The sequence below is a fragment of the Oryctolagus cuniculus genome, chromosome 11 (assembly GCF_964237555.1).
Source record: "Oryctolagus cuniculus chromosome 11, mOryCun1.1, whole genome shotgun sequence".
NCBI lineage: Eukaryota > Metazoa > Chordata > Mammalia > Lagomorpha > Leporidae > Oryctolagus > Oryctolagus cuniculus.
Genome location: NC_091442.1, coordinates 35,476,027 through 35,495,493, shown reverse-complemented (window position 1 = coordinate 35,495,493; position 19,467 = coordinate 35,476,027). Strand labels below are relative to the sequence as shown.

Sequence of the window (19,467 nt, the reverse complement as noted above, 5' to 3'; positions counted from 1 at the left end):
TCTCTTTCTCTCTCTCTCTCTGTGTTACTCTCTCCCTCTGTAACTCTACCTCTCAAACAAATAAGTAAAATCTTTTTTTTTTTTTTTTTTTTAAGTCTTCTAGTGGATCTAGTTGAAGTCAACTACTTCCTCAATTCGTGAAAAGGATACTAAGCTCTCTTGGAGTTGTACTTCAGAGGAGATTTCTTTTTTTGTATTTTAATTTTTTAGAAAATTAAAAGGAGACAAAGGATTAGGTAGTGCAGCTCTGACAATGTCCATAGCAGGTGACTCTGAGAAGCAGTGACAATGCTGTGAAGAGATTTTGCTTTCTTTCCATTTATTGCAATAAATGAGTAGAGAAGTCTCCTGAGTTTTTGAAATACCAAAGCCATCTTCTATCATCGTGTTTTAGCAAACTTTTGGTAAAATGTATAAAACTTCAGGTTTTTACAAATTGCCCATTCCTGGAAACATAATCTTTGCTAAAATTATGGCGCATTCACCAAAGGGCTTCTAGGCACTTGCTTTCATTACTGCCTTTTTAAGCTTTTCATGTGTGGATGAAAGCCTATAAAATGTTTTGATTGAGTACATTATGGGAAGAAATGTAAATAATAACCAAAGTTATTGAAACACATGTGTAAAAAGGAAACACATGTTCCCACTGAACGCTGCCACAGACCCAGGGAAGCCGGTTCCTGTTTGCAAAGACTGTGAAGAGAAGACACTGGTCTAAATGTAAAGAATATTTAACCGAACCAGAGATACTTGCAAACGGGCTATGTTGTTTCACTGTTTGTAAAATCACTCTGTCCTCCAGGTCTGCTTGGGAAAGGCAGAGACCTCCCCCCGGGGCTCCAGCACAGCCCCATTCCTACTGTGGGTGTGCTCAGTAGGAACAAAACGCTAACACTCCACTCTAATAGCTGACTCATGTACAAAGTGATCGTTAAAAATAGCATCATTTGACAAGGCCCTATGTTTATTCAGGGTTAATGGTTGTTGGATGTATAGAATTTCTTAATTGTTATAAAAGTGTAAGGAAAATGTCAACTGCAGGTAAGTATAGGGATGGCATTTCAGGGCAAGTTTTCACTGTCCTTTTTGGAAATGCCTGAAGGTTTATATGAAGGAAGGGCTGGGCTCAACAGGGAGAAAAAAAAAGTACTTCCAAAATTTATTTTAAATAGGAAAAGGCCCTGTTTTCAATGGGCTGGGAAAATAAATAGAAAACAAAACATCACATATACAAATTTGCACTCCTGGAGACACCGCGGGGAAGGGCGCACAATCCAGCCTGTGTCTGGAGGAGCGGGGAGAAAGCTTTCTTTGGCAGGTACCACGCACGCATCGGGCGCTGGGGAATGGAGCAGAACATTTCTCAGACAGAGGGAAGAATAGGAAGAACTTGCTTGTTTTGGCGATTCTCATCTTTTTCTTTGTCTCCTCTTGTTGTGTGAACACCCACTGGCTTCCTCACATGATGGTAATGGGCCCCACCACAAAATGCCGTGTGGGAGGTGGGCGCCCAGGAACAGACAGGAAGCCCTGGTAATGCAGCCTCGCACATTTGCACGAGATCCCCGGGCTTCCAGGGAAGGATGGGCAGAGGCCATTGCCCTCTGGCTGGATTTAAGTGAAGATTTTAGAGGAGCCTTCGCTTAGAAGCACAGTCAGAAAGCAAGGCTCTGCAGACTGAAACCACAGTCCCCAGGAAAATTTAATTTCTTTTCTGGCAGTTTCCAAAGGACTGGGTTTCTCAGATGTTAACTACAAGTAAAGGTTATACCAAATAGAATAATAGGTAGTAAAAGTTTTTTCTTTTTTAACTAATACTGCTGAATTAACAGGAAAATATAGTGAACCCATTTAGACAACACACTGGGACAAGTGCTTGAAGCTGGAAGATACAGGTCTGTTTTAGGGTCTGTTTTTCCATCTTGTGATCAGAGTAGGAAATAAATTCTCAAACAAAGATACCCACAGGGTAGGTTAAGCAGAACAGTACTCCTGGTTCAAGGCAGCTGTGTTTTCATTATTAGAGAAAAATTTTCATAGAGGAACACAAACATTCTCCTTCCTAGGGATACTGAAGCAGTGAGGAGAAGCCAGACACCAGGCAGTCCTGTTTCCACGCTGCCTCGGCCACTTACTAGCTACGTGACCTTTAGGCAAGTTACTTCAGCTCCAAGTCTGGTTCCTGTCTTCAGAACAAAGATTAAGAGCTGCAAAGCTCTGTCTCCAATGATCTGCTATGGGTTGTGGAAGACCTTACCCGGCGCTGGAACTGGGTGGGTTGATGCCAACTAACAGGTATTTGGTACTAAAGGTTGCTTGGGATGGAGTGGAGCTGCAGGGAGAGTGTTTTCCACTGCTAGGGGTGCAGCCTAATCTTACAATGGGGTTGGATGTGGTTTTTGACTTTCTAAAAACTAAATGAGAAAAGCTACTTAATAATTAGTATGTCACCGATCACTTTGCCTCTGCCTTTTGCTGGAGGGTAGAGATGTGGCTACAGAAGCATGCTGCAAAGTCCTGGCAAAGAAACGTGGGACTGGTGGGCAGCAACAGCTTCTTTCTTTTTCCCAACACTTCCTATGCTCCTTCTGAATGACAGGCTCTGCCATGCGTGCCCAGCAGGATAACCCTCCCACCCTTAATGAGACTACAGTCCATCTGGAAGGTGGCAAAGCCAATGGATCAAGTACCACACTGGAGAGCATGAACCAGGTACTCGGGGATAGCAGAGGAAGCTCCCTGACACAAGATACGCAGAATCAGATAGTACTGCTCAGAGGAAGTCACACCTGGCCACAGGTGTGCAAGACGAGGAGCAGTTCCCCCACTGGAGCGGAAGCAGCATATGCAAAGGCCCAGAGGCAAGAGACCATCACATTCTGGAGACTGTAAATAAGTAAGGGGAGACTGACAAGCTAATAAATGACACAGGCACTCTGGGTTTGCTGGCCAAAGTCAACTAGGAGCAATGATTCTCTTGTCCCTGGGGAAGAGGGTCTCCTCCTGAACTTAACACCCTACAGGACTAGACAGAGGGTGGCCAGTCTCCAGGCACGGGGTGGTTGGCTTGCCTAGCATTCTCCTGAAAGCCAGGCTGCTTGGTGCCTGAAGCTGACACATCTGCCACCCCATCCTATAGGGTGACTTTTGTGTTTTCCCAATGACAAGGATGATCAGTGAGAGAACCGGGGTTCCTCTGCTGGAACACAGCTACAAGGTACCTCAAGCTGTATCTGGTCAAGCAACCTTGCACAAAATGCCAAGGGAGCAGATTCTAGCTGGGGCAGGATGCCAGCCTGTGCCAAGGGATTCCCCTGAGTTCCTTGGAACCCTTTGTGAAAAGCTATGGGAACCAATCTGGGGAGCACACTGCTACAAAGGAGGTTCCTGTGAGAATGCAACCCTGAGAGAGTGAGAACTAGCTGTGGGAGGGTTAACAGCCCAATGAGGTATGGTATCTGTAAGACCACTGAAGTCCAAAAGTGGGTGGGTTACCTGATGACTGAGTGGCTAGAGATGTGCAGTCAATTAAAACCCATTGTAGGACAAATCAGTTGCTTTGCTGGACAGTCATGAGCCAGTGGTAACCTTGGTAGGAGCCCTGTCAGATGGCTTGACCCATATACGCCTCTGGCTTATCTCTTAACTGATTATGTCCATAATTCCAAACAAGATAGAGAACATACCTAGGCCCTGCTGGAATTGTTTGTTACTGTGTCCCCCTAAATTTTACATGTTGAACCAGTAATTCCTAGAATCTCAGAATGTGAGTGTATTGTGAGGATCAGGTCTTGAAATAGGTCATTAAGTTAAAATGAAATCATTAGGGTGGGCCCTAATCCAGTATGACTGATATTGTTATAAGAAGAAACACAGATATGTATGGAGGGAAAACCATGTGAAGACACAGCCATCTAAAAGCTGAGAGGAGCCTCAGAAGAAACCAACCCCAGGGCAGGCGTCATGGCACGACAGATCAACCCACTGCTTGGGACGCACATATCTCCTATCAGAGTGTGAGTTTAAGTCTTGGCTCCTCTGCTTCTGATCCAGTTTCCTGCTAATGCACCTTGAGAAGGCAGCAGAGGATAGCCCAAGTTCTTGGGTCCCTGCCCCCAAGTGCAAGAGCAGCATGGAATTCCTGGCTCTTGACTTTAGTCTGGCCCAGCCCTGGCTGTAGTGGCCATTTGGTGAGTGAAGCAGGGCATGGAAGATCTTTGGCTCTCATTCATTCTTGCACTGTTACTTTGCCTTTCAAACATATAAATAAATCATAAGGTAAGAAAACAGAGAAAAGAGGTGAAGAGAAAAAAAGAGAAAAGGACAAGACCAACCAATCAACCCTGTGGATATCTTGGTCTCAGACTTCTAGTCTCCAGACTGTGAATAGATAAATTTCCATTGGTTAAGTCTCTAAGTCTGTGGTGATTATGGCAGCTCCAGCAAATCAATAGTGCAATAGGAAAAAAAAAATCTTCTTCTGAGGACCTGCAACTGTTCACTAGGATATCTATGTAATTAGAAAAAGGAAATCCTAAAACTTGTGCGGGTTATTAAAAATGGACCATGGGATCATTCATAGGGTTCATGATTGCCATTGTGTTTTGCCTGAGGGTGATAAATAGAAATCTCACTTAGGGGCCGGCATTGTGGCATAGAAGGTTAGGCCTCTATCTGCATCCCATATGGGTGCTGGTCTGAGATCTGGCTGCTCTACTTTTGATCCAACTCCAAAAGAACAGCAGATCACCTAAGTCTTTGGGCCCCTGTACCCACATGGAAGACTTCAAAAAAGCTCCAGGCTCTTGGCTTTGGCCTGGCCAATCCCGGGCCATTGTGGCCATTTGGGGAATAAACCAGTGGACGGAAGATCTCTCTGTCTCTCCCTCTCTCCATAACTCTGCTTTTCAAATAAGTAAAAAAATATATCTTCAAAAAAATCTGACTTGAATTCATCTCACAAAGGCATAGCAGGTCTTTGAAAATCTCCTGTAGTTGTCTTTTGCATTGCTGAGTGTATAATTGGGAAAGATTTAGTCTGCAATGGATAGAATCCAAACTTGGACTTCCATATCATGGAGTTAATGATATTAAGGTCATGAAGGACCAGATGTAAGTCTCTAAACTTCCTCTCCCCATCAAAACTGTGAACCAGAGCACTATTAATCCCTATGGAATAAAAGAGATATGCTACCATGAAAAACTTGGAATATCTATGAGTACTTTTCAAATAGTCTTATTTAATATGCATCTTTGGTCTAAGTAGAAGACGGATATGGATCTTGGACAGTGATAGTAGATTAACGTAAGTTTAAACAGTCAGTATTCTTCCAGAGCTGGTCTCTCAACTCAACACAACGTAGCCTCAGGACTACAAAGCTGGCAAAATCTGTTGCTTTTTTCTTTCCCAGAGAGCAGTAAACATAGAAACAGATTCCTATATACCAGGAGATGGCCCTATAGCTTCACTATTTTTGCCTCATCGCTCAGTTAATCAGTTAATATTCTGCTTCAGTGACACCATTCAGTCCACAGGCTCCTTCATTCTCTCACTGTCTTGTAGGTTACTGTTCTGGTCTACTACACTGAAGGCAGTATGAAAAAGACTGATAGGGCAGCAGGTGGCATGCAGTTTAGATGTCATGTTAAGACACAGGCATATCAGGCTTATCCAAAAGGAAAGTTGGTTTTTTATACCTTGTTCTCCTTCTACAAAATAAGCACAGACTTCAACAAGTATGTTAGTGTGTTTCTCTGACACTATATGAGCAAACCAGGAGGGTGGGACTTGAATGGCTGGTTGACCAGGAGATAAAAACTTGGGCTTGGTCAACTGATGGTTCTTGTCCAGTAGGATGCTATCACAGGGAGATGGGTCAGTGGTAGTGGTGCATTTTATCAGGCCTCCTCTTTTATCACACAAGAGGCAATGATTTATCGTAATTAAAATGGTCCCTTATTTTGGATTTGGATGTGCCATACTTCTTCCAGCCACATGATCCTTGGACTCTGTGAAGGCCTCATTCACCATCACCATCACAGTGCTTCTCACAAAGAAACTCATTTTTCAGGGGACAAAGTAAGGCAGTGCACTCATAAAATTCAGTGGTCTTAATTAAGCAAGACTTGAATGCAGCTGGCCTTCCAAATGGTGAAAAAGTCTATTAAAAATTCAATTAGGATACAAACTGTGAGGCAGACCTTGTGGAACTGGGTAAGTTCCTCAAAAAATACAATATGTGCTCTGACCAGCAGCACAATATGTGTCCCCTTGGCCAGGGACATGGTTCCTGGAAGCAGAGAGTGGAAGAGGGAGATAACCAACTAAGCAAAGGTTTGCTTTCCACCCCCATTAGTGCTTCTCAAGTCAAAGGAAAGCTATAACCTAGAAGAAAACAAGTTATTGGGTACAAATTTCTAAATGCCATGTAACTATTTCAGACTCTTCATGCCATTAGACACAAAGACAAAAGAAGGAGATGAACTGTTGGCTCATGAAGACTTCCAGGGGCACAAGGATAAGTGGACAAAACACAAGGGATGCAATGGGTTCTAACTAATGGAGCATATCTAGTGCTAAGAGTTAATGAAACAGTGGCTGCCCCACCAAGACAGGACCACTGACAGCTCAAATCTCTCAAGAATGAAGGTAATTGATCCCGTTATTGATGAAGAACACAGGGAATACAAAGTAAATATTATAGGCAGGAAGATTTAAGCACTAACTACTTGGTGGTTCAAAAAGTTAGGCTGCTATCTACCTTGCTATACTATGTATATATTTATATACATTAACTACATTTCAGTTTGTTCCTTTTTATTTTACTCTTCTAAAATTTTTATGTATTTGAGACAGAGACAGAAAGAGGAAGATAGAGCCTCCATCTGCTTGTTCATTCCTCAAATGCCTATAGCCGTTGGGATTGGGCTGGGTTGAAGCTGGGAGCCAGAAACTTACTTCAGGTCTCCCACATGGGTGGCAGGGACCCAGTGACCTGAGACATCACCAGCTGCCTTCCAGGATGTGCATTAGCAGGAAGCTGGAATTACAAGCAGAGCTGGGACTCAAACCCAGGGACTCAGATCTGGAATGTAGTCATCTGAAGCGGTGACTTAACTGCTAGGCCAAACACCTGACCCATCCTTATATTTTATTTAAGGTATGTTGGCAACAGTTAACATTATTTAGTTGACAAGTTAGCAAACATGTGAATTTACTACAGGGAAATCCTTGACCTGGAGCTAGGACATTGAGACTCTGGGTTACCCCTTTGAGAGGAGAAGGTGAGCACATAACCCTTGAACTTGGGAAAGTGGTATTGTTAAGCAATAGCTTGTGGTTACTGTTTGGAAGTTTATTTACTAAAGAAATCAAGAGAAAAATTTTAGTGGACATTTGTAAACTGTGTCCATTCACTCCAAAGTCTTGACTATCCTTGTATGTTTTGGTAACTTTTCCACATTTTAGAAATCTCGCATTGCCTAGGTAAAAATCAAACATTTTGCATCTTTGACTCATTTCCAACAGCCATGAGATGTAGTCTGCCTTGCAGTGGACTCAGAAGGGGCCTGAGTCTGTGGTCACACACCAGGCAGCTAGTACCTGCAGGAAGCAGAGGCCTGAGAAGATAGGCAAGGCTTCTAGTAGCTGGTCATGAGCATTACACACAGCAGCCGACCTGATGCATGCACTAAAGCTTCCTTCCTGCCGTGGCTGAGGCTGTCCTGTCTGTGTAGCTTCAGAATGGGACTCTCAGAACCTTCCAGAGATCTTATGAGCTAGTTAATGTCTTTGATGAGCTTCCTCTCTGCTATAAAGTGAGACCATGTTGGCCAGTCTCAAGCAGAGATGACACTGCATATAGCATATTAGGCAAGCAAGATTCCAGACCATCCTGGGTTTCAAGCTGGGAGCAATCACATTTTTGTTTTCCAAAGGCCACTTCAGGAGCAGAGGTGTGGCTGACCTGGAAGGGAAATCAGAAGACTCTGGCAATAATTCAAGAGCTGATTAAGAAAAGAGTTGGCCAAGGGAGTAACAACAGGAAAAAGAGAAAAAACTAAGAAGAAAAAGGAAAACACCCAAACTGTAATATTCAGGTTAGTCAGTGAACACATAAAACTATGACAGTTCCTTTTGTGATTTTTGGCCAACCAGTCAGGTCAAAATTAAAAACATCAATAACACCTAGTATTGGCAAAGCTGAGAGGGAAACTATTAATTAGGTAGAATTGATGGGAACTGACAGTTAAGTCTAAAAACTTTTGTATATCAGATACTTGTGTTGAATCCATAAACTTTTCAGTTGACTTGTGGAAAGAATAAGGAAGTAGGTATTTGGTACAGCAGTGAAGTCACCACTTGAGACACTTGCATCCCATATGGAACAAAGGGCCTGATTGGAGTTTGAACTCTTCCGCTTCTGATGCAGCTTCCCACTGATGTGTATCTTGGGAGGCAGCAGGGTGATAGCTCATGTACTTCAGTCCCTGCCACTCACATGAGAGACCCAGATGGAGTTCTGGGCTCTTGGCTTTGGCCTGGCCCAGCACTGCCTTTTCTGGGCATTTCATGAGTGAACCAATGGATGGAATATGTCTTTCTTTTCTTTTAAACTTTTGAAACAAAGATTTATTTATTTGAAAGTCAGTATGACAGAGAGACACAGAGAAAGATCTATCTGCTCCCTAAATGCCTGCAATAGCAGGGGCTTGGCCAGGCTGAAGTCAGGAGCAGGAACTCCATCCGGGTCTCCCACATGGGTGGCAGGAGCCCAATTACTTGGCTGTCATGCTGATAAACCCAGGTACATTACTAGAAACCTGAGTTTTCTGACTACAATGGAATGAAGCTGGAAATTAACAACCCAAGACTCTCTAGAAAATATGCAAAGACATGGAGACTGAACAACATGCTCCTGAATGATAGTGGATCATAGAAGAAATCAAATAATTCCAGGAAACAAATAAAGATGACAATAAAATATATAAAAACTTATGGGATACAGCAAAAGCAGTGTTAAGAGGGAAGTTTATAGCAATTAGTGCCTACCTCAAGAAATTGCAAAGTCATCAAGTAAATGAGCTATCAATGCAATTCAAGGGCCTAGAAAAACAACAAACCAAACCCCAAATTAGGAGGAGGAAAGAAATAATTAAAATGAGAAGAAAGAAACAATATAAAAACAAAAAAAACCCACAAAAGATCAGTGAAATGAAGAGCTATTTTGAAAAAAATAAACAAAAATGATACATCATTGGCTCAACTAACCAAAAAGAAAAAACAAACTGCAAAAAGCAAAAAAAAAAAAAAAAAAAAAAAAAAAAAAAAGAGGAAGATGAGCAAAATTAAAAAAATTGGAAATGAAAAGGAGAAATAACAACAGATACAACAGAAATAAAAAGAATCATCAGGAATTACCACAAACAGCTATATGCCAACAAATTGGAAAATTTAGAAGAAATGGAGAGATTCCTGGATACACATAATCTACCCAAATTGAGGCACAAAGACATTGAAACCCTAAACAGACCAGGAGCCAAGACAGATTGAATCAGTAATAAAGAGCCTTTCAACAAAGAAAAGCCCAGGACTGGATGGCTTTACTGCTGAATTCTATCAGACTTTTAAAGAAGAAATAATTATAATTCTTCTGAAACTATTCAAAACAATTGAAAAGGAGGGAATTCTCCTAAACTTCTTCTATGAGGCCAGCATCACCATAATTGCAAAACCAGAAAAAGATATAATGAAGATAAAAAACTACAGACCAGTATTAGTGATGAACATAGATGCAAAAATCCTCAACAAAATACTAGTTAATTGAATTCAACAACATATCAAAAAGATCATTCACCTGGACCAAGTGGGATTTATACTTGGTACACAGGTTCAACATACACAAATCAACCAATGTGATATATCACATCAACAAACTGAAGAATAAAAACTATACAATTATCTCAATAGATGCAGAGAAAGAATCTGATAAACTACAACATCCTTTCATGATAAAAACTTTAAGCAAGTTGGGTATAGAAGGAACACTGCTCAACAGAATCAAGGCAATAAACAATAAACCCACAGCCAACATCACACTGAATGGGGAAAAATGAGAAGCATTTTCACTAATATGGAACCAGACAAAGGGGCCCACTTACACCGCTGCTATTCAATATAGTTCTGGAAGTTTTAGCCAGCCAGAGCCATTAGGCAAGAAAAAGAAATCAAAGGGATACAAACTGGAGAGGAGGAATTCAAATTATATCTGTTTGTATATGACATGATTTTATATATAGTGGAACCAAGTGAGTCTACTAAGAGACTACTGGAATTCATAAGAGAGTTTGGTAAAGTTGCAGGATATAAAATCAACACACAAAAATCAATAGCCTTGGTATACATAGACAATGCCATGGCTGAAAAAGAACTTGTAAGATCAGTCCCATTCACAATAGTTACCAAAAAACTTAAATACCTTGGAATAAATTTAACCAAGGAGGTGACAAATCTCTAGAATGAAAACTATAAAACATTAAAGAAAGAAACACACATTCACACAAAACGGGAAAATCTTCCATGTTCATGGATTGGAAGAATTAATATCAAAATGTCCATACTACTGAAAGCAATTTACAGATTCAATGAAATCTCAATTAAAATACCAATGACATACTTCTCAAATCTAGAAAAAATGATGCTAAAATTCATATGGAAAACACAACAGGCCCCGGATAGCTAAAGCAATTTTAAACAACAAAAACAAAGCCAGAGTTATTACAATACCAGATTTTAAGACATACTACAGGGCAGTTATAATCAAAACAACCTGGTACTGGCACAAAAATGGGCATGTAAACCAATGGAACAAAATAGAATCTTCAGAAATCAAACAATGCATCTACAACCAACTTTGACAAAGGAGCTAAAATCAGTTCTTGGAGAAAGGACAGTCTCTTCAACAAATGGTGCTGGGAAAATTGGATCTCCCCATGTGGAAGTATGAAACAAGACCCCTACTTTACACCTTATATAAAATTGAACTCAAGGGGCCAGTGCTGTGGCATAGCAGGTTAAGCCACCACTCACAGTGCTGGCATCCCATATGGGCGCTGCTTCGAGTCCTGGCTGCTCCACTTCTGATCCAGCTCTCTACTATGGCCTGGGAAAGCAGTAGAAGATGGCCCAAGTCGTTGGGCCCCTGCACCCATGTGGAAGACCCAGAAGAAGTTCCTGGCTCTTGGCTTCAGATCAATGCAGCTCCAGCCATTGTGGCCAATTGGGGAGTGAACCAGAGAATGGAAGAACGCCCCCCCCCCCCCATCTCCTCTCCTCTCTGTGTAACTCTTTCATATAAATTAATAAATATTTTAAAAAATTCAACTCAATTTACTAGAGGAGAATATTGGGGAAACTCATAAGACATTGGCATAAGCAAAGACTTCTTGGAAAAGACTCCAGAGGCACAGGATATCAAAGTCAAAATAGACAAATGGAATTGCATCAAGCTAAGAAGCTTCTGCACTGCAAAGTAAACACTTGACAAAGAAAGAGGCAACTGACAGAATGGGAGAAAATATTTGCAAACTATACAATTGATAAAGGATTAATATCCAGAATCTATAAAGAGCTCAAGAAACTCAGCAACAACAAAACAACTCAGTTAAGAAATAGCAAAAGGATTTGAACAGGCATTTTTCAAAAGAGAAAATTCAAATGGCCAATAGACACATGAAAAAATGCCATTAGTGAAATGCAAATCAAAACCCAATGAGGTTTTTAACTCACCCCAGTTAGAATGGCTTTCATGCAGAAATCAACAAACACTAAAGGCTGAGGAGGATGTGGGGAAAAAGGTCCCCTAATTCATTGTTGGTGGAAATGTAAACTAGTGCAGCCATTGTGGATGCCATTATGGAGATTCCTCAGAGATCTGAAAATAGATCTACCATATGATCCAGCCATCCCACTCCTGGGAATTTACCAAGTGAAATGAAATCAGCATATGAAAGAGTTACCTGTACCCTATGTTCATTGCAGCCCAGTTCACAATAGCTAAGCTTTGGAATCAATCCAGATGTCCATTAACAGATGACTGAATTAAGAAAATGTGGTATATATACACTATGGAATGTTATTCAGCTATTAAAAAAAAAAAAAAGAAATCCTGTCTTTCACCAAAAAAAAAAAAAAGGATGCAACTAAAAATCATTATACTTACTGAAATAAGCCAGTTCCAAAAAGACAGATACCATATGTTTTCCCTGTTCTGCAACTAATAGAGTAGAAAAAATGTAATGTATATAAGCAAAATTGACATTTTGAGATTTGATTATTATTTACAGTCCTTGTCTCTACTTTTGTGGAACAGTTTTTTCCCTTACTTTTTGTTGAATTCTTTACTTAGAGGAGGGCTAATCCTGAGATTATAAAATAAAATAGGTCACTGAAAAAATTAAAAGAGTGGAAGAAGGAGGTTTGGAGTATAGGTGGGAGGGAGGGAAGAATGGGAAGTATTACTATGCCTCAAATCTGTAATATATAAAATCCATGAAATTTGTTCACCTTATATAAATTTTTAAAAAGTTAATTAAAAAAGGACAATGACAAACAGAAAAATCATCTATATCATATATGATATTGATATACTTTAAGAACTCTTACAAACTAAAAAAAGAGCATTGAGCTAGAAACATTATAAAGAATTTGAAGTATGTATATTATTAGGGTATTCAAGGTAAAAATATTATATGCAATCTAAATAAATCCCACCAATAAGTTAAGACTACATGAATTTAATGACATAGTATGCAGAACAGCAATGTGAATCTCAAACAGTCAAAAAAATCTTGAAAAATACCAAAACAATTTAGAAAGGCTCATACTTTTGATTTCAAAACTTACTGCAAAGCTATGGTAATCCAAACAGTGTACTGCTGGTATAAAGTCAGATACACAGTGAAATAGAGTGAAATAGAAAGGTCTCAGAAATAAATCATCACATATATGTTTACATGATTCCTGATAAGAGTGTCGAGACCCTTTAGTGTAGGAAAGGACAGTCTTTTCAGTAAATAATGCTAGGACTACCGGACATCCATGTGCAAAGTATAATAAAGGTGGACTTCTGTCTTAAACCATATTCAAAAATTAACTCAAAATGCATTAACTATCTAAATGTAAGAGCTAACTCTATACAATTCTAAAAAACAGGGGGAAAGATTCATGGCATTGGATGTAGCAATGATTTCTTCTATATGACATGAAAAGCACAGACCACCAAAGATAAGTTGGCTACATTTGAGCTAACTGCTGTGCATTAGAAGACACTATTATGAGAATGAAAACACAACACAGAACAAACAGATTTTCAAGTCACGCACCTGAAAAAGGGTTAATATGCAAAACATACAATGAACTAAAACAATTTTAAAAACATAAAAACAGGGGTCGGCACTGTGGCGTAGCAGGTAAAGCTGCTGGCTGCAGTGCTGGCATCCCATATAGGCGCGGGTTCAAGTCTCAGCTGCTCCACTTCTGATCCAGCTCTCTGCTATGGCCTGGGAAAGCAATGGAAGATGGCCCAAGTCCTTGGGCCCCGGCACCCACATGGACGACCCAGAAGCAGCTCCTGGCTCCTTGCTTTGGATTGGCGCAGCTCCAGCCATTGCGGCCAATTGGGCAGTGAACCAGCAGATGGAAGACCTCTCTCCCTCTCTCTCCCCCTGCCTCTTCTCTCTTTGTAACTCTTTCAAATAAATAAATAACTCTTTAAAAAAACCATAAAAACAAACAATTCATTAAAAGATGGACAAAGGACATAAAAAAGACATTTCTTCAAAAAACATACTGATGGCCAACAAACACATGAAAAGATGGTCAATATCACTAGGAAATGCCAATGAAAACCACAATAAGAAATTAGCTCACATCCATCAGAATGGCTATAATCAAAGTACCAGAAAATACATGCTGGCAAAAGTGTAGAGAAGCCAGAAAACTTATGAATTGCTAGTGGTGTAAAACATAATTCACTGTGGAAAACACTATAGCAGTTCCTCAAAAAAATGAATCAGAATTACTACATGATCCACCAACGCTACTTCTAGGTTTATATCCAAAAGTATTGAAAGCAAAGATTTAAACAAAGAGTTTTACAGCAGCATTATTTACAATAGCCAAAAACAATAACAACCCAAATGACCATCAATAGATGAATGGATAAACAAAATGTGGTATCTAATGGAATATTATTCAGCCTTAAGAAGGTCTAATAGTCTGATGCGTACTATAGACTATGGGTAAACTTTGAAAACATTATGCTAGGTGAATTAAGCCAAACACAAAAGAACAAATATTGTATGAATCCACTTACATGAGATACTTAGAGCAGTCAAATTCATAGTCAGAGAGTAGAATAGTGGTTACCAGGGGCTCAGAGAGGGGGGAATTGAAATTAGTAATCAGTAGGTACAGTTCAGTTTGGGAGGATGAAAAGGTTAAGGGGATGGACAGTGGTGATGAATGAACAGAAATCTGAATGTGCTTAATGCTACTAAAGGGTACTCTTGGACATGATTAAATAGTACATTTTATATTATCTCTATTTTTTTACAATAAAAAAGTTTCTGAAAATGGGGATGTATGTGAAAGGACTTTTTAATAATGCACCAGGTGTAAAACACAGTTCACCACAGTCACATATCCATTCACTGTAAGATCACTTTTCTGTTTAAAAACAACATTTTGTTCCCATGTAAGTCCACGAACGGCTCTGACTGCCATTTTGGACCCAGAACTATGTTGCCTGCTTGTGTGAAAGGGTGGGACGTGAAACATTCCGCTTCCTGCCCTCAGCAGTGAAGAGGACCCTGAAGGGTGGGTGGAGAACGGCTACCGAGCAGGCCCACTAGAGCCCCTAGCACTCTGGGACGCGGGTGCCGGCTCTTACTTTTCCTCTCGTAACAGAAAGCAAGACAAGCCAGGTCTGCGGGCGTACAAAGTGTGCACATTCCTATGGTTTTCCTCAAGATTTATATAATATTACGGAGACGAAACAGAAAACATCACCTAATACAACACTGTTCGGACTGAAAATTCCTTTTGTTCAGGCTTTCAGTTTGGGTAACAGTAATCTGCCTGCCTCACCTACACCAGGGTGAACACCGGATCCAGGATGCCATCGAAGGGGTGCATAGTGTTTTTCTTGAAGAGGTGTTGCACTGCTGTTGTCTGGTTCACAGCAGTCTAGCTACCAGCTTCTGAGAATTAACTGGGGTGACTGTGTGTGTACAACGAATAGTGCTATGAAAATTCCAAAAAATAAAAAACCCAACCTTGACAGAGTAGAAAGAATACCGAGCTGGGAGTCAGAAGAGTCAGGTCTGAGTTCAGGTTCTGCGACTTAGCACCCGACTTCGTTCAACATGTCACTAAAGCTGGCCCTGGGGCAAGTTCAGAGCAGGGGTCGTGGGAGGCGAAGATACTGAATGAACAGGATCATCTCTGTCCTTTAGAAGAGGATTTATTTGGGCAGCATATAATTCTGCAGACTCCCAGCATCTTGGCCTATACCTAAAAGCTGTCACCACACGTGTTACTAGAAAACAGGATGGATATCTCAGCCTTGCTGCCCTTCAAGTTTGGAGCCTGATCATTTTGTCTTGAGAGGAGGTTCCCTAGTACTGCTCCATCTCTCGCCAGTTAAGACAACTGAAACTGCTGTGGACATTATCCAATGTCCCACGGGGATAAGACTGACCTCATCTGAAAAACTTTGAATTAGGGTGACATACATGAAAACATTTTTTAAAAGTCTAAGGCACCAAATCAATTTAAGTCGGTATTAATATAAACCCACTTGTGAGACTACATGTCAAAAAAAATTCTTTTAAAGAATTCAGTTTCCTTAGGAATGTTTTATTTGCTATTTTTATTTATTTTGCCTACCATTAAAAGCCCTTAGGGGCTTTCTAGTTAATTTTCTTTACTCAAACAAAGTATTTTCATTACAACATATTTTTTAAATGTATCACTATACTAACACGACAAGTCCAACACAACTGCCATCTCTACAAAGCAGAAATTTTATTTTCTGTGTCCATAATCAAAGTGCTCTGTGCCTACCTTTTAAGGACAAAGGATTGGATCTTGTGAATTCAGGACTTGATGGCTTGTGTTGTTTACGAACTTCCAAGTATTCCTTAACTCTTGAATCAATGGTTTCTTTTAACAGTAAACACACTTCCTAAAGCAAACACAAAAATTGGATATAACCTTCTAATTTAATGCATGCAAAAAAATTAACAGTACATATGAAAAAGTCAACACTGGACATTTCATTGTGTTTGCTTTTTAATTTAGCTATGAAGGCTGGAAGGAATGTGATGTGTGCTTTTGGATAACACCGCGGTTTTAAATTTGCTGCTGAGATTTATGGGAAGCCAGGATGCTGGCCCACTCTGCAAACTGGAAAATTCATTTCCTTTCTTGCTGCCTCAGTTTCACATCGTTGAAAAGATGACAGAAACACTTCAAGGTACAAATCAGGGTGATGAAGTGATAAAAATCAGCAAGGCGAAGAATGTTTCTGGGTAAATATCAATCACTTATTGTATTGTGACAAAAAAGAAAAGAAGCCAAGTAGAGTCCATGCTGGCTGGCAGCAAGGGCCTGGGGGAATGAACACCCCAGACACGCCCAGCTATACAAGGGGCTGCACACGAGGAAAGGGGCCAGGAGAAGGGGCCCATTGGTTCACTGTCCGTGCAGATGGTCTGGGGGCCCACGGACGGTCACAGCCCAACCACTGCTGTCAGGTGTGCAGACCCAGTGCTGCAAGATCTTCCAATATGTCCAAGAGGAGCTGGGAAAGGTGATTTTGATATATAAATTTCACATTTTTAACCTCAGTTTATTTTTTTTTAATATTATTTATTTGAAAGGAGAAGTTAGAGAGGGAGAGAGACAGGGAGAGAGAGGTCTTCCAGATGCTGTTTCACTTCCCAAATGGCTACAATGGCCGGAGCTGGCCCAATCCAAAGCCGGGAACCATGAACTTCCTCTGGGTCTTCCACATGGGGGCAGGGGCTCAAGTGCTTGAGCCACCTTCCGCTGCCCTGCCAGGGGCATTAGCAGGGAGCTGTATCAGAAGTGGAACAGCCCAGACTTGAACTGGCACCCAAATAGAATGCTGGTGCCACAGACAGCGGCTTCACCCACTAAGCCACAGTGCTAGCCCTTCAACCTTAGTTTAATCTGGGGCTGGCATTGTGGTGTAGCAGGTAAAGCTGCCGCCTGGGAAGCCAGCATCCTACTTGGGAGCTGGTTCATGTCCCAGCTGCTCCGCTTCTGATCCAGCTCTCTGTTAGTGGCCTGGGAAAGGCAGTGGAAGATGGCCTAAGTATTAGGACCTCTGCCACCCATGTGGGAGACACGGATGAAACTCCTGGCTCTTGGCTTTGGCCTGGGCCAGCCCTGGCTGTTGCTGGCATCTGGGGAGTGAATCAGCAGATGGAAGATCTCTCTTTATGTTCCTCCCTCTCTCTCTGTTAGTTCTTTCAAATAAATAAATAAATCTTTTAAAAATATAAATTTCTTAATCTAAATACCATCATTTATTAGTTTCTGACCTCAGGTTTAGAACTCTAGTGAAGCACAGTAGTGAGCCCTGAATTAAACAGAGGACTGGGCATCAGTGATCTGACTTTCTTCCCCACGCTTGCTGATGACACTGTGAATGTCCATTTGCTTTTGTTAAGAGTGCACCATATTTATCTATTATTAATAAAAATAATCATCTTCTACTTCTATAAAGTAGATTAACCCTCATTAGACCACAGAAATGTAGTTTTAATTCAATTTAAACATGCCATATTACCAGCAAAATTCTGGAAATGTCAAGTTTTATATATTGGTTATTTATAAAAAGGAAAACAAAAATTTAAAAGCTCAACCACAGAATGGGAAGATACTCTGTGTAGTGTTCCCTGTACTACCAGGAAAATGTAATCTAATATAGGAAAGGGGGGGGATCATAACATAAATCTAATTTTCTTAATTTAAATGCAGAAACAATTGGTACGGACTGATAATCCCGGGTCGATTCCCAAAGACTCTGAAGCAGGCTCTCAGCTGCCCAGGTCACCTCAAACCTGTTTCACTGGTTTCTTGCTGATGCCATTGCAGGCTGATCTCTCGGAATCTTCCAGAATTAAAACAAGAAGAAGTTTTCAGCTGCTCTGAAGGGCAGTGATAGTGAAGCTTTTCTTTTAATGCAAATACCTGCACTTCTCAAACAGTATAGAAAACCCTCAACTGACTTCACAAATGTGAGTTTCTAGATAAAATACAAATACTAGTCTCCCTTTTCCTGCTTTCCACTTTGCAGCTCGAAGATGCAGTGCCTTGTGGAATACAGAGATATCCATTTACAGTCCATGTTTTGGCATTGTTCACCCAACAGAGAGGCAGGCTTGCCTCATACTGTTATTTTAACAATTAAAGAATTTCGCTTCACATGCAGGGTTCAATGATGACTGAGCTAGAAAATATGTGAAAGACATACATGGAAACAGGGGTTGTTAGAATTTGGCCATAAATGCCCTATAAGGCTAGAACTAAAAATAGTGTGTGACAAAAATAAAGCAAAGGCCCATACACACATGCTTTCTCCCTATGGTTTCTGGGGCTTTTCCTTTTGTGAATCAGGTTTGACGAACAAAAGGTAGACCAGGCGCAATGTGGCCGAGGTTCCCTGATAACTGACCACACCACGTGTAGTGAAGCAGTCTCTTCAGAACCAGAGAAATGCAAGAAAGTGCAACCTTCCAGTTACTCGTGGAGGGCTGACGAGAAAACAAGTTAAAATTAATGAGACAGACGGAGATGCAAGTGACACCTCTCAGCTAGTAGGGGTGTATGTGCACTCCCCCCAGTGGACAAATGAACAGTGTTAAGTTGGACTTTTTGGGTCAAACGCTACTCATGCTGGGCTCCAAGCAAACAAATATTTGCTTAATCCATGTAATTAGTTTCTTTCTCTAAAAATGAACTCAATAGACAGTCACTATCTAACATGACTGTTAAAATGCTATCAAATCGGCTGCTCGTGAAATCCCAATCACTGGATCATCTGAGGATTTAAAAAAAAAAAAGGCACTGAGACACCACGCATGAGCGAGGGTACCATCTTTTCCTCAACTCGCCTTTCTCCTTTCTTAGACTCACGCACAAACGATCCCAGAACAACGCTACCGTCAGTGAACATGCACGTTAAAGGAATGGCGTGAGGCAGGAGCAGCCAGTCGTCTGCTTTGCCGTGACAGGAATGCTCAGCTTGCTGGCACAACCCGCCTCTGGCAGCAGGTCCTGCGGTGCGTGTGCACCTTTGCTAAGTCACTCCCTGCTGCCCTGCAGTGGGTGCTAAGCAGAGTCACCCTGCTGCAGGTGGCACCCCTAAAACAATG

At 41.0% G+C, this 19,467-nt stretch overlaps 1 protein-coding gene across 1 annotated transcript in view; it reads right to left on the bottom strand.

Annotated features, from left to right (window-relative positions):
- The window catches only part of SLX4IP (SLX4 interacting protein), a 195,704-nt gene that overhangs the window by 50,637 nt on the left and 125,600 nt on the right, over window positions 1-19,467 (bottom strand). The window contains 1 exon segment of the mRNA XM_008256377.4: window positions 16,127-16,247. Within this exon segment, the coding sequence (XP_008254599.2) occupies window positions 16,127-16,247 (121 nt within the window).